The sequence below is a fragment of the Somniosus microcephalus genome, chromosome 22 (genome assembly GCF_052327205.1).
Source record: "Somniosus microcephalus isolate GS21.2 chromosome 22, FLI_Smic_1.0, whole genome shotgun sequence".
Lineage (NCBI taxonomy): Eukaryota > Metazoa > Chordata > Chondrichthyes > Squaliformes > Somniosidae > Somniosus > Somniosus microcephalus.
This window is the reverse complement of record NC_141008.1, coordinates 68,537,387-68,553,821: the sequence shown is the minus strand read 5'-3', so window position 1 is coordinate 68,553,821 and position 16,435 is coordinate 68,537,387. Positions and strand designations below refer to the sequence as shown.

The 16,435-nt window shown below is 47.0% G+C and overlaps 1 protein-coding gene across 2 annotated transcripts in view; it reads right to left on the bottom strand.

Annotated features, from left to right (window-relative positions):
* The window catches only part of acaca (acetyl-CoA carboxylase alpha), a 284,054-nt gene that overhangs the window by 145,712 nt on the left and 121,907 nt on the right, over nt 1-16,435 (bottom strand). For both annotated transcript variants that reach the window (XM_085965017.1, XM_085965018.1), the window contains 5 exons: nt 13,056-13,199; nt 12,003-12,105; nt 4,794-4,901; nt 1,998-2,054; nt 905-949 (listed from right to left, as the gene is read on the bottom strand). In XM_085965017.1, coding sequence (XP_085821143.1) covers nt 905-949; nt 1,998-2,054; nt 4,794-4,901; nt 12,003-12,105; nt 13,056-13,199 — 457 coding nt within the window. The remainder of the gene's footprint in view (nt 1-904; nt 950-1,997; nt 2,055-4,793; nt 4,902-12,002; nt 12,106-13,055; nt 13,200-16,435) is intronic.

Sequence of the window (16,435 nt, the reverse complement as noted above, 5' to 3'; positions counted from 1 at the left end):
AGGAACAGGCCAAGTAACCCAATGATTTCAAGAGTAGTGTCAGCTGTGACTCAGTTGATAGCACGCTCACCTCTGAGTCAGAAGGTTATGGGTTCAAGTCCCACTCCAGACACTTGAGCACAAAAATCTAGGCCGACATGCCAGGGCACTGCACTGTCGGAGGTGCCGTCTTTCGGATGAGACGCTGAACTGAGGCCCTGTCTGCTCTCTCAGGTGGACGTAAAAGATCCCATGGCACTATTTCAAAGAACAGCAAGGGAGTTATCGCCGGTGTCCTGGCCAATATTTAGCCTTTGTTCTTTCTATGTGCCATACCATGGAGCATTAGGATGTTGCTTCATCCCCACGACTCCCTATCCACAGAGCTACAGCTCAGGTTCATACGGTCAAGCAAGAGATGCCAAACAAAAACTCATTCACTCACTGGGAGGGAGGCAAAAATCCGAGGGCAAGCTCTGGCAGCCACTCGCACAGGGATAATCCTGTAAGAAGGACAACTGCTCACTATCAGGCGAGGTATAATAATGGTCTGAACTGTGAATGAAACCAGAACAAATTTTAATTAATTTATAAAATCACAGTAGAGCCATTTAAAGATCAGCCTTTCATTAAATGTTTAAAGACTCCAATCCATTAGGACCATTTCTATGGTGGCACAGTTATAAATGGGCAACTTTTGTTAAGTCCGTGATTATTTAGTCCTAAAAACCCAACACCTCATACAGATGGTCACATTTAACAGCCGATGAGAACAGCAACTAGACACAGTCTGAACATGCAAGCATAACTGGTAGGATGGGTATATTTTCTTCCCTTAGCTAATATTAGGCCGATTTTTTGATTAACATTAATGAAGGGAGGAGAATATGCTCAAGTAACCATTCCATAATTCTTGGCTACTTACATGGAATCTTCGATCCACTTCATAATTGCACTGTTTTCGGAAATCCTTCAGGATAAAGTGAAAAGAAGAAAGTGGACAAGATCTAGCCGTTAGTAGGAGAATCAAAACTCAATGATCAAACAATAATATTAAATCTGCCCTGCCCCATAAATCCCACATTTAAAAAAACTCTTACATTTTACTAGCATTTGTCAAATGTCATCATTCAGACTAAGAATGACATTTCAATATTTGGTGGATTTTCACATTTCTTTTTACTGCTGTTGCATTAAAAAAGCCGTGCCGACAGGCGGCTAGGACAAGTTATTTGTTGCCGCAAGGGATTTCTTACCACTCAGATCCAAAACTTTTTATGCAAAACTGTGGCACTTGGAGACAAATCATGCTACAGGCAGGGAGTGTGAAAAATGAGTGGGATGCCACACCACAACAAATCACGTGCTCTATGGATGACTAGAAGGTAGGGATTTGAGAGAGGATTTGTGATAACTAGGAGCCACTTTTAGTCTGCGATGATCGAGTTTGGGACTGAGGAGGAATTAAAAAGTTATAAAAATAGATGTTATGACTGGACGATGTTCTTTGTAACGGGGCAGGGGTTGTGGGGGAGAGGAAGGAGGGGGAGAGAAACTGAGACCGTCAGCTGTGCTAGAGTGAATGCAAAAAACCTTTTCTTTGTTTGTACTGTGAAAAAGAGGCAATCAGGGCACAGAAAGAACCAGCGATAAAGATAAAAATGATGAGCAAAGCCTCAACTTTGATGAGTTTAATCAGGACGGATTTTTTGGAAATATAGAAATTATTTTTTGAATTTTTTGCCCACATTCTATCATTTCCTTTCATGCAAGATTATTTTACATTACTGATTAACAGCACAGCATGTAAAAAAAATAGGGCAGAGCCGCTTTAAGGCAAATTACATAGAAATGACTACATTTATATCCCATTATTACAAATGGATTTGGATTAAGGAATCCACTAAATTAGCTGGTCAATGGTTTAATCAATTAAAATTGTACAGTTCCTATGCAAGCCATTTTGTAATTGATTTATGTTTGTTGGAAATAGTTTGACGAGAGTGAAGAGACTTTACCTTCTGAGCCACAAGGAAGGTCAGACGGCGGATACCGTGGTCGCACAGAATTGATCTCTGGAAGAAAAAAACCCCACTGTATCATAAAGTTTCTCAGGCATTCTTTGCAGGATGTGCGCCATACAGCAACAGGCGGGCAAAGGCGGCACCTGGTGTAGTTCTAAGCCACACAGACCAAAAGGTTCCAGATCCAATTCCCCGATCAACGCTGAGTTAACAGATCTCAGTTGGGGGTGGGAGAGCTGGTCACTCCAATTCTGTGACTCTTGTTAGAAAATGCTTGTATTTGGATATTGGATGACAACAGCATTGGGCTCAGATGCAATGCCTGCACCAGTTGAATAATCTAGCCACATCTGCTGTCTAGGTTCACACATGAACAAATGGGCACCTGAACAAGGTACAAGAGGGCTGCCAGCACACATGAAACTGTATACCAGCAAGAATGGTGCTTTCAGGATAGAACACATTGGTTCAATGTCCACATGGGCAGCTGGCCCCAATACACACATTTCCCTTGCCATTACTAGCAGCAGTTGGCTGGCCAGGCTGGGCCCATGACACCAGCCAGCCAATCCTAGAGCTACATTGCAGAATGCAGTGTAAATTCACCGTAAACTTTTAACGCTTCACTGCTGACACCCTATCCTATTCTGAGCCCCATTCACCTCATCCTCGCTGACCGCCACTGGCTTCCCATCCCCAGTGCATTGCTTTCAAACTCTTCATCTTCATTTAGAGATCGGTCTGTTGCCTCACTGCAGCCTAGGTCTGTGATCTTCTCCTGCTCTTGGTCCCAGCTCACACCTTCCACTCTTCAGGCTCTAGCCTATTGTGTGTGTGCCTTCTAAACCTCTCTACCTTTCTGCATCTCTTCCTATCTTCAAATGCCACCTTTATCTCTTTGACCACACCTTTGATCACCTCCCAAACTCTCCTCCCAATTTTGATCCAACGCTTTGTGAAGTACCTTGGGAAGTTTCACTACATTAAAAAAAGTGTAAATTTAAATATATACAGTATTTTTTTTCCCCATTCATTCTTGGGATATGGGTGTAGCTGGCAAGGCCGGCATTTATTGCCTATCCCAGTTGCCTTGAGAAAGTGACACTGGGCCACATTTTTGAACTGCTGCAGGTTTGGTACAACAGAGTGGGTTGCTAGGCCACTGCAGAGGGCAGTTAAGAGTAGACCAGATTGGTGTGGGACCAGAGTCACATAGGTCAGACCAGATAAGGATGGCAAGTTCCCTTCCCTAAAGGACATGGGCGAACCAGGTGGGTTGTTATAACAATCCGACAGTTCTATGGTCACTTTTACTGATACCAGCTTTTCATTTCCAAACTATTATTTTTTTTAAAACTAATTTGAATTCTCAAACGGCCCTGGTGGGATTTGAATTCTTCAAATTATTAGCCCAGTAACAACCACCACATTACCGTACCCAATGTTGTACTGAAACCTCTTGCAACATGGAGGAAGTTTTCTATTAATAATAAACAATGATTAATTAGGGTTTTGTTCTATAACATTGTTACTATTTTTCAGCTAGGCTCCTTTTTTTAAATTTATTTCTTGGACCTTGACAAGTCATAAATCCTGTAGGAAGTTTGCTGTTCGCGTAACATAAATGACCTAATCATGCAAAATGTCATCCAAACACTGAAATTCACTTTGTCAAAAAGAAATGGAACTGATTAGCCTGCACTGACTGCCTCATATTAGGGACTCTCTTTATAGGACACTGGCCAGGTGAAAATGTTCATCCATGAATCTCACAGATGTCTTGGCCAAACACTTGTTTCTCTATATTTTGTCACAACACAGGTTTAGCAACACAAGAACATTTATTTTATGGATCAGGAAAAGGCCACAAGGGCCAACAAGCCTGTTCCTTTTTCACGTAATCAACCTCTAAGATACAATTATAAATATTAAACTCCAAGCGCTAATATTTTAGAAGATCCCCTGCTGATCACTACTCTCCACTATTCCTTGACTGAGGGTGACCTGCCTATAGGCCTCTGCAACATTTTGAGCTCACCGAGTATAGGAAGTGTAGGAAAGCAGGCTAGGTCTCGACCTCTCATTTGCCATCCTTGCATTCCCATGCCTTACTCTGCTCAGGGCATTTCCTTGGACAACCTCACTAAGGCATAAACCCATCTCCTATCACTTCACCTCACAATGTACTGCATCAACAAAACTTTCTAATACCCTTCCACACCAAATTTATCCCTCCTGTCTTGAAGGTACTAAGGTAAGGTTCTATGGGCACTGGCCACTCCCTGGTATCAAGTGGTCATTCTTCTTTACATGTGGGTCAAGACAGCAAGTATTGGCAGGCTATTCAACCATGGGGACATCACAGTGGAACTCAACCTTGTCCTCACCTGATGTCCAAACTTGCACGCACTCTCCAGCAGCTGTCGCTGAATAACGGGTGGGAGCCATCATGGATTGTATAGCCCAGGGAACTGAACCCTATTAGGGTAGTCCAATGGCTGCTGCAGCAGAGATCAACTAATTGAGCACAGACCAGCGGTCGAATCTGGGACCTTTGTGGTGTGTATGGCCCAGTCCTACACTGGATTGTGTATTTACAAAATGAACCATTAGGGGAGTAGTCAGCACATTATACAGCTACCATCAAATGTTACTGGTGAAAAAGTTATTACTTATTTTTCCTAAAGACAACACGAGAGTCATGGGCAAGCAGACTGTTCGGATATGCCTTTGTAACAACCCTATATTCTAGCAGAACAATAATGAAAGGGATTGTACATTTGTACTCACCATGGAGTGCATGAACTCTCCGAACATCGTCACGAGGCGATTGTCATCAGTGTCATTATCAATCTTGATAGCCACATTGAGGATATGAATGGGTTCGTCTCTTATACTCTGTAAATTTAAAAAGCGGGGCGGAAAGAGTAATTAGACTAGGTTTAAACAATGCCACGGCAAACTATGGAAATATTCAGGCCAGGAATTTCCTCGGAGCTGCTGCCACTGTAACTTTGCCAGAAGCGTGGTGGAAACCCCGTTTACGCACATATTACTGTAAGAGAGAACAAGGCCACACACAGGTCTGTTTGATTTCTGCAATACAGTCATGTGAATGGCTGAATGAGAAGTTTAACATTCAGAACTAAACCAAGGAGACACACTCCAGGTCCTAATAACCATCATTGTTACCTGCAATACTATTTCCTAATCGTTCATAGAGGTAGTTGCCTCCAAGTCCAAAGGGTCTTTTCCAGGCTAACTTCAATCCTCGAGAATCTTGAGCCTATATCAGCAAGACTCATCTACAGATCAGAGAGATGGAATTCTCAACACAGGCACATATATCCCAGGGCACTATTCCAAAATCTTACAAAAATCAGGAAAACAGGAAGCTGGAGTCTAAAAAGATGCCATGGAAACAGGACTGTTAGGAGTGTGTGGTCTTGTGCATCATTTCGTTCATTTGGGAGATTCTTTTGGCTTTATAAAATGGCACATGTAGAAAAAACATCAGGCACCAGACACTAGTCACATGAGCAGTGGTAGGAGCGTCAGCTGCTTGAAGCTCTTCCACACGTCCAGTGCAGCTAGGAAAAGCTTTCAATTTATTTCAACAGCGAGCAATCAGGCTTTAAGTGTTACTGCTGATGACAAAGGATTCTGCCGTGTGCTTTTTCATGAGGATTTTCAAGATGCCCCATTTTCACCTACCATAAAGATCATTTTCCTCTTAAGACTGATTTTTTTTCTCCCCTCACACAATTTAAATAGTCTCCAAGATTGTTCATTTGTTCTCGCTTCCAACCCAACCACCGTCCCCCTCCAATGTTTTCTCCTTTCTAGTCTGGATGCCCGCCATCAGTTCAGACTCAAACCCTCCAGAGTGAAGACTTTCTGCCCCAAAACAGGAACGGTGGGGAGGAGGGAGGCAGAAGTAAGGTTCATCATTAAAGGTGATGGGAATGGAAAATTATTGCTCTCTGGACTTAGCATTTGCACCAGGTGCCATCAAGTCAAGTATACAGCAGGTTTTACACAATGTAAAGGGCTCTTTAAACAGCTGCAAAGAAAGTGCATTCACCAAGGTGATCGATGACGGTGATGGAAAATGGAAGGTTATTCCTTTTGGGTGCAATTTCTGTACCAAGCACTTTCAGGTCAGTTACACCACAAGTTATATACATTGCAGCGCTCCCCCTAATCTGTCGCAAAAAACCTTACTCAGAGGAGCATCTCCTACTGCATCACTGCGACTTATCCATTTCCAACACCATCAACCTCAATGGCTATGAGCCAATTTGCTTACATAATGCCAATTAGTGCCAAACTATTGGCCATGTTGTGGTGTAGTTTGCATGCACTGGCAGCTGGGTAGAGATAGCCCATGAAACATTTTACTGTGACTGTTAACAACCAGAGTGGAGACTTTCAGCCCATCTATCCAAACTGGGATGGAACTCAAGTCATCAAGGGTGAAAGGGCAGCACTCTAAACTACTTTCACTCAGTGCCATCCAAATTTGATTTTACTGTGAACTCTCTAAAATATTAATGCTTATTCAACATCTGCACATCAAATCCATGCCAAAAGGCCATCAAATTTGATGTATAACTCTTACACGCCCCTATTTTCAACCCCCTAAAATGAGCAGGAAATCTATCCACCAGCCTAGTGTGGTAAACCACTGTTACCGTTCACAACCGTTCACTATTGTTACACTGTTGTTATCACTACACAAGGTTACCTCTTGCCACGCACGCCGTTATACCTAGGCATACCTCAGCTGACTCCGCCCATGGCTCCGCCTGCTTGCCCAGGTATAAAGGTGACCGCTTGGCTAGTATTCTTCCTTGTTGGAACCGATCACCCACGAGGGTGGGCTCTGTTATTTAGCCAATAAAAACCTATAGTTACTACCTTAACTCGTCGCTTTTCATGGACTGAATTGATAGGTATATCAATTTTATTGGCTAAATTTTGAAATGTATGGACCGGAGCAGCCAAATGACCAGCCAAACGGTCAGCTACAACAGCCCCAGCAGCCGACCTGGCTGTGAGCCCTCCGACCGCCGTACCTGGATCTAAACCCACAGGCAGCGAATTCAGCCCTTGACTTCGAACACTGGCTGAGCTTTTTCAAATCCTACCTGGGAGCCTCCGGCGTGCCTCCGGAATCCAAACTAAGAGTCCTGACCGCCCAGGTGAGCCCTAAAGTATTTGCACTCATCCGGGACCTTGCTACATACGAGGACGCCCTCAACCTGCTAAAAGAACAGTACCGGAGCCCAGTAAATTCAATGTATGCCAGACATCTAAGATCCCGCTCGCAACAGCCAGGAGAGTCTGTAGATGAATTTTTACGGGCGCTACAAACACTCGGCAGGGACTGTGACTTTAAAGCTGTAACGGCTGCAGAACATACTGAAGGAAATATCCGCGATGTCTTCGTGAAAGGCCTTCGGTCCGACTACTCACGGCAAAGACTGCTCGAATCAAAGGACCTCGAATTGAAAACAGCTGCAGCCCTCGCTCGCTCCCTGGAAGTGGCCCATCGGGACCTCGAGGCGTACTCCAGGTACAGTGCTGCGCGACCCTGGGGCTCGGGCCCGACTCCGGCCGCAATACCCCTCGCACCGCCGCCCCTGGGACCTACTACGGCGTCGGTGTCCCGGAATCGATCGGGACCGCCACCCCCGGGACCTGTTGCGGCAGCGGACCTCCGCGATCGGGCCGCCAGCTGCTTCTTCTGTGGCCAGGCGAGACATCAAAGGGCACGCTGCCCTGCAAGGAACGCGACCTGCGGCTGCAAAAAGAAAGGCCACTTCGTAAACGCCTGCAGGGGGAAAGCCACAGACGCCAGCAGTGCCTCATGTGAGTTGTGGGGGCGGCCATCTTCTCCGCCATTTTGTCCAACTTCGTGGGGATCCGCGTCATGGGCGCCGCCATTTAGTTCGCCGCACTCAGCCACCGTTTTGTCTCCAGACCCGACCACCGCCTCACCTGCAGACTACAGCAGCTCACTCAGCCATACACTGGCCTCCGTCACGCTTGACCAAGCTCTCCCACATCATCTGTCCAAGTCCATGATGGACATCGAAGTAAACGGCCACGTCACGACCTGCCTGTTCGACAGCGGAAGCACGGAGAGTTTCATTCACCCAGACACGGTGAGCTGCTACTCCCTCACTGTCCGGCCAACGCGCCATCGGATCTCGATGGCGGCGAAGTCCCATTCAACAGACATCAGCGGCTACTGTGTGGTGACCCTGTCGGTTAGGGGCACGGAATATAAAAACTTTAAACTTCTCGCCCTGCCCCAGCTCTGCGCTGCCGTCCTACTAGGGCTGGATTTCCAAAGCCACCTTCAAAGTGTCACTTTGGCTTACGGGGGATCCCTCCCCCCACTCACAGTCTGCAACCAGCAAAATTTAAACCGCCCGCCGCGTACCACCTGCGGCCTCTCCACCCTCAAAGTCCCGCCCCCCTCCTTGTTCGCTAACCTCACCCGTGACTGTAAACCCGTCGCTACCAAGAGCAGGCGGTACAGCGCCGGGGACAGAGCTTTTATTAGCTCCGAGGTGCAGCGACTCCTGAAGGAGGGCATCATCGAGGGGAGCACCAGCCCCTGGCGTGCCCAGGTCGTAGTCGTTAAGACCGGCGATAAACACCGCCTGGTCATCGACTACAGCCAAACCATAAACCGGTACACCCAGCTGGACGCATACCCCCTTCCCCGCATATCTGATATGGTCAACCAGATTGCACAGTACCGGGTATTCTCCACCATCGACCTCAAGTCGGCCTATCACCAACTCCCTATCCGCCCTGAGGACCGCCAGTATACCGCCTTCGAGGCAAATGGCCGCCTCTACCACTTCCTTAGGGTTCCCTTCGGCGTCACCAACGGGGTTTCGGTCTTCCAAAGGGAGATGGACCGGATGGTTGACCAGAACGTGCTGCAGGCCACGTTCCCTTATCTAGATAACGTCACCATCTGCGGCCGCGACCAGCAGGACCACGATGTTAATCTGGAGAAATTCCTCCGTACGGCCCAACGGCTGAACCTCACTTACAATAAGGAGAAATGTGTGTTTAACACCTCGCGCCTTGCCATCCTCGGCTGCGTAGTAGAGAACGGAGTCATCGGCCCCGACCCCGAAAGAATGCGCCCCCTCATGGAGCTTCCCCACCCCCACTGTCCAAAGGCGCTGAAGAGAACCCTGGGGCTCTTCGCTTACTATGCCCAATGGGTGCCCAATTATGCAGACAAAGCCAGACCCCTCATGAAGTCCACCTCCTTCCCCCTGACAGCAGAAGCAGGCGCAGCCTTCTCCCTCATAAAAGGAGACATTGCGAAGGTCACAATGCACGCAGTGGATGAGTCCATCCCTTTCCAAGTGGAAAGCGATGCATCCGACTTCGCCCTAGCTGCAACCCTTAACCAGGTGGGGAGACCTGTGGCCTTCTTCTCAAGGACCCACCAGGGCCCTGAGATCCGACACTCTTCTGTCGAGAAGGAGGCCCAGGCGATTGTGGAGGCGGTATGACGCTGGAGGCATTACCTGGCAGGCAAACGATTTACCCTCCTCACCGACCAGCGTTCGGTTGCTTATGTTTAATAACAAGCTGAAGGGCAAAATCAAGAACGACAAGATCTTGAGGTGGAGAATTGAGCTCTCCACCTACGATTACGATATCTTGTACCGGCCTGGTAAACTCAACGACCCCCCAGATGCTCTATCACGAAGTACATGCGCCAACGCGCAAGTTGATAGACTGCGGACCCTCCACAACGACCTCTGCCACCCCGGGGTCACCAGACTTTACCACTTCATTAAGGCCCGCAACCTGCCCTACTCCATTGAGGAGGTCAGGACCATGACCAGGAACTGCCAAACCTGTGCCGAATGCAAACCGCATTTCTATAGGCCGGACAGAGCAAGCCTGATCAAGGCCACCCGCCCCTTCGAGCGCTTGAGCATCGATTTTAAGGGGCCCCTCCCGTCCTCTGACCGTAATGTGTACTTCCTCAACATTATTGACGAGTACTCCAGTTTCCCCTTTGCCATCCCCTGCCCAGACATGACCAGTACCATGGTCATCAAATGCCTGAACGACCTCTTCGCCTTGTTCGGGTTCCCGAACTATATACATAGCGACCGGGGCGCATCCTTCATGAGCGAGGAACTTCGCCAGTTCCTGCTCGCGAGAGGTATTGCTGCGAGCAGGACCACCAGCTACAACCCCCGGGGGAACGGCCAGGTGGAAAGAGAAAACGCGACAGTTTGGAAGGCCGTCCTCTTAGCCCTAAAGTCTAAGGGCCTCCCAACCTCTCGCTGGCAGGAAGTCCTCCCGGCAGCGCTCCACTCCATCCGGTCACTGCTTTGCACTGCCATTAACGCCACCCCCCATGAACGAATGTTTGTTTTCCCCAGGAAGTCGACTACGGGAACCTCGCTACCAACATGGCTGACTTCTCCGGGGCCCGTCCTGCTGCGGAAGCACGCGAGGACCCATAAAACGGACCCCCTGGTCGAGAGGGTGGACCTCCTGCACGCCAACCCCCAGTACGCCTATGTGGCATACCCAGACGGGCGGGAGGACACTGTCTCCTTGAGAGACCTCGCACCCTCGGGCACCCCTGAGATACCACCGTTACCCCCCACCACTCCCCCAAATCCAGCTCCTGTAGACGGCATGCCGGAACCCCAGGAGCCTTCGTCGACCACGCAGACACCAGCATTAACATCGGATACTGCACCACCGCCGCCGCGCCGATCAGAAAGGCTTACGAGGCCTCCTGAGAGACTGACATACACGAACTGGTAGTACACTTCACCCCGCCGGACTCAATTTGAAACAAGGGGTGAATGTGGTAAACCACTGTTACCGTTCACTATTGTTACACTGTTGTTATCACTGTTTACACTGTTGTTATCACTACACAAGGTTACCTCTTGCCACGCACGCTGTTATACCTAGGCATACCTCAGCTGACTCCGCCCATGGCTCCGCCTGCTTGCCCAGGTATAAAGGTGACCGCTTGGCTAGTATTCTTCCTTGTTGGAACTGATCACCCACGAGGGTGGGCTCTGTTATTTAGCCAATAAAAACCTATAGTTACTACCTTAACTCGTCGCTTTTCATGGACTGAATTGATAGGTATATCACCTAGTTTTATGGAACATACTAAAACTTGGGCTATAACTTGTATGTAATGTTTATGATAAACAGGAAAACTGCAGCATATAACCCTACGTAAACTTGGTCATCCAAAACTCGGCTGCCCGTGTCCTAACTCGCACCAAGTCCCGTTTGCCCATCTCCCCTGTGCTCGCTGACCTACATTGGCTCCCGGTTAAGCAGTGCCTCGATTTCAAAATTCTCATCCTTGTTTTCAAATCCCTCCATGGCCTCTGCGCTCCTCTAATTCTGCCCTCTTGAGCATCCCTGATTATAATCGCTCAACCATTGGTGGCCGTGCCTTCTGTTGCCTAGGCCCCCAGCTCTGGAATTCCCTGCCTAAACCTCTCCGCCTCGCTACCTCTCTTTCCTCCTTTAAGACGCTCCTTAAAACTTCTCTCTTTGACCAAGCTTTCGGTCACCTGCCCTAATTTATCCTTATGTGGCGCGGTGTCAAATTTTTTGTCTTAAAATACTCCTGTGCAGCAGCTTGGGAAGTTTTACGTTAAATGCACTATATAAATACACGTTGTTGTTGCCCTCCACAGTTAATGAGTCAAAAGAATTGGAGGACACCTTTATCCATTGTCTTCTTGATCCTACACACAAATGTTTTTAGATACTCATTTATCTAATACCTTTACTTAATACTGATTTAAGAGTCTGAAATAAGTGTGCTATTCAATGGCCAGAGTTTATTCTCACCACTGCACCAGCCTTGTTCATGTAGGCTCTAACTATGACATTAGGCATTTGGAGTTTGGCCCATTAGCTATCTCTTTATGTCTATAGTCCAAAGCCTGTGCTACTTACCTTGTTGTCATCTTCATCATACAGCGAGGCATGTCCTGATTCAGGAAAGGTGGGGCTTGAAGGTGGGGAGTCAGAAAAGCAGCTCGTTACATCCTGAAAGTTTCTGAAAGTACAGAAGTAGATAGAATTGTTCACATGTTCCAGAATTCAAAATTTCAAACAGAGAGAAGCTGACACTTAGAAAATTTTACACACAAAGCATGTTCAGTTCACAGGCTGCAGCACCTGACCCGCACACCAGTCTACAGGCTGCAGCCCCTGACCCACAGGCTAGTCCACACACTGCTGACCCTGACCCATAGGGTGCAGCCCCTGAACCCCCTCCAGTCCGCAGGCTGCAGCTCCTCACCCGCATGCCAGTTTGCACACTGAAGTGTGTTACAAGATAATCATACATCAAAGAGTTCAAATTACATCATGAACCTCATGGAAACAAAGCCTGAACAGTTCAACACTCGCTTAACCTCTGCAGCCTTGAATTGCTACAGGGTCCTGACTGATTTCATTCTTTTTTTGGTAGTCAAGGTCGGCTGATTCCCATCAAAATGTTTACTGCCAGGTAATCTCTATATTTACTTAAAAGAGGAAGCGGTGGGAGAATGGATAGTGCAGCAGATTAGATGCTGGCCTTTGACCTCAGGGATTTGGGTTCAAACTCGACCAAACTAATGAGATGGAACCTCTACTCTGTCTGTTGGCTAGAAAGGTCCTACAAATTTGGGCCGTCTGAACTTAGTTCCTAGTGAGCAAGGACCCACAGTACAAACCTGCCCCAACCACACAGTGGACGGATAAGGGTTTTTGTGGTAACTCACAACAAGGAGAGTGGTTCTTGTAAAACATCTTCAACAAAAAAGCCAGCAACTCAAATCTGCAGATGACTCGGGTGCCAATTAAAAAAAAAAACATTTAAATGGACTTTGCAATCTCATCCCCAATAAGATCATTTTAATGCCACTGTGCTTCTCACAGATAGAAAAGTCTAGAAGTTGAAGCTTTAAATTTTTTTTTTTTTTTTTTTTTTTTTTTTTTAAAAAGTGCCGACAATCTTACCTGAGGAAGTCTTCAAAGGTGCGGAAGGCGACCATTGCCCCCATACGCTGGCACGGGGGAGTGAAAGCAGTGTCGAGCAGCACATCACTCACACTGGCGACATGGAACATCCCATAATGGTTCAAGTTCGAGGAGAAAGACATTCTGGGTTGGAACATAAAGATGAACAATTAGGACCAGGGGAGTGGTAATTCACTGCAGTGTTACAGAAAGAAGCCCTGTAGTCCCATCAGTGCAATAAGACGTTTGAGAGTTTAAGCCGTATTGTACAATATTAGTAACAAACAAGTAAATACATTCATATGAAAGGATCCATGTCAGTTAACGTTTAATAGTGGACAAAGGAATTTCATATGATTTGTCAATGAGTTTGTTACTTATATTACACAGCAAGTCAATCCCTTCATCATACACGTCTCTGCAGCAGCTTTTATAGAAAGCAAGCAAGAAGCAGGGATCCTTTATGATTAACAGGCCAAGTGAGAATACCAAACCACCCAAAAAATATATTTGTATAACACAGCTTCTTCCCTAACCCTCCATTTTTAGGTGACCTATGCTCTCTCCACTTCCCCGCACCCCACTTTTTTGATTCCTCCCTTCCCATACTCTGCATCATTTCCTGACCGAGAGCTAAGAGGGACCGTGTTCCCAGAGCTCTACATCACCAGCCTAGGACTAACCACAGCGAGGTCAGAGAGTAGCCCAGGTAGACAGAAGTTTCACTCCCTCCATGTGGGTAAGCGTTGACCCTGCGGACAATCAGGTTCCCACAGCCTCAGGGCAGCTTCAGTCTTATATACCAGTGAAGTCAGATTAGAAAGTCTAATCACTGTTGCTGTCAGATCCATTCACAACTGGTACCAGCATTAAACCACCTGAATACTACAGGATATTTCTACAGTTCCTAAACAGCCTTCCCATTACCTCACCGATGAGAACTAGACATATTCTCCCCCAGCCCCAAAATGCTAGCCTATCCAAGTGTCCTGTGGGTTTTTTCAATCCCTACTACAATTTGCCATATCCTCCAATTTGGGGTAATCAGCAAATTTCTCATTTCCAAAGTCCAGATTAGTTATGTACACAGTAATTAGTCATTCCAACACAGATCCCTGTGGAACACCACTAACTCCATCTTTCTGGTCCAGGAAACTTCCTTTTACCCCTAGCCTTTGCTTTCTGACTCCAATCACTTCTCCCGCTTTCTGACTCCAATCACTTCTCCATTTAGCCACATTCCCCTTTATTCCACACTAGCTGGAGTGCCCGGCGGTGCAGAGGGAACTCAAGAACCCTGTGGCATGTTTATAAAACTGTTTTTTAAACTGTTGGGATTGAAGAACTCTTCCTAAGCACCCAGGAGTGATATTACATTATTCACAAAGTTTCAGTGTATGAGTTGAATAGGGAAATAAAAGATTCTATCTGAGGCATTTAGAGGTCAGTTTAGAAATCAACAGTGAACATTTATTCCAATAATGTAGAACAATAGAACATTTGACAATATGCTGGAGTTACAACCAAAGACTGAGTGAATACTCCCTCTGGTAAAGCTTTGCAAACCCAATAGGGTTGGTATTGTACAGAGTGATTTTGTAATCTTGTAGTAGGTATGCAGCCTCTCAGATCTTGAAGAGTTCTGTCGAGTGCTTCAAGTGCCCTCTTGTGGGCCATTGTACACTCATCCCACACAATGAGTCTACACTTTTGAAGCAACTCAGCAGCACCAGTTCCTTTGCTAATGTTACACACTGGGTGTTCTTGTGTTGTCAGATCCAGAGGGAGAGCAAAGGTTGAGTGGGCAGTGCGACCTCCTTGGAGAAGAGTTGCAGCGATTCCTGATGAGGCAACAGCCAGTGCAATGTATCCCTTAGAGCGAACCATGGCCAGTAAAAGATTGATCAGGAATGTCTTTCCTGTTCCACCAGGTGCATCGAGGAAGATAATGCCACCTGCATTGTTTTCCACCATATCCACAACCAACCTGTATGTCTCTTTCTGGTCTGGAACCAATTTAGGTTCAGTGACAGTGACAAAGGAGGTCAGTTCCTCAACATTGTAGGTGGTTTCCCCGAGGACCTCTCTGCTGAGACCTGGAGAATCATTCCTATTGGGAGAGGGAAGGTTCAACTTAGTCAGAGACTTGCCAGCCAATGCCAAAGTCTTGTCCTCCAGTGAAGTTCAGCGTCATTGTGGGGTTGGCTGTCTTGAGTTGGTGCAAGATGCCTTCTGTGAGGCTGTCTTTGTGATCTTCCCACAACTGTATCGGGTTGGAAGGTCTGCAGGAGGGCAATTATAATGGCAAAGAGTTTTCGTAGCCTATTGGGGGGAGTAAGACAGAGCAGCATCTGTCATCGTTGCATGCCAATGAATGTCATCCTCAATGAGTCCTCTCCTGCAGCAAACTTCTTGAAAGGAGTCACAGAGTTGGCCAGCGACAGTCTTGAGGTCATTAAATGATGTTGGCCCAGCAACGTCATGGAGGAGTAGACGAAGGTGAAAGCACTCTTTGTTTGGATGGACCGTGTAGACTCTGCCAAGTGCATCTGATGAGTACACCCCTGTATGCCCAGGAACTTCCTTCTGACCTGCTCCAGGGCGCCGAGCCCGCCATGTCTTGTTTGGCTGCCAGGTGTAGTACTTGGGCACCTGATGATACAAAAGTGTCTTGGCAAAGTCATTCGTTTGGCACAACTCAAAGAATGCTGTAAGTTTTGTCTTTGGAGGTTCCTCGGCACATTGGCTGGCATTTCCTGGTCGGAATAAAACCCTTTGTCCATTTTGCAAGTGAACATCCAATTTAGCGACAGTGGGGTAACTGTTGTGGATGTCAAATCCAAAAGTTCACCAGGCTGCCTCATTGCTGCAGATGTAACGGCCCATCAGATGTGTGGTGATCTCATCATTTTGATTCTGCTGTCCAGCCGGTTGAAGATCAAAGACAGCTTGGTCACTGCCCTTATGGATGTACTTGCACACATATTTGATAGACTTAACTGAGTGGCAGTACTCCACATTGATGTGACATTTGAAGAGCCTGGATAGGAGTGGACAACAAGGAACAATCCAACGGTTGTCAACTTCAAATGTCTGTCTTTGCTGTGTTCTCTGATTTGACGGACCAGGTTGACTTGAGTCGCTAGATTTTTGAGTTCGCATTCTTAGCTGTGCTGAAACTTCCACTCTCTTTGCCCCTTCTCCTGTACAAAGGATAGCCATCATCCCCATGCTGAGTTTCTTCGTGGAGTGGCTTTGGGTACCCTTTTGTACATGCATTGTTTTTCATGCAGGGAGAAGGGTTATGTCGCCCACAAAGACCATGAATCATATTTTTTACAACATCAAAAGAGGATTGGATCCTGGTCCTCATCGGGTAG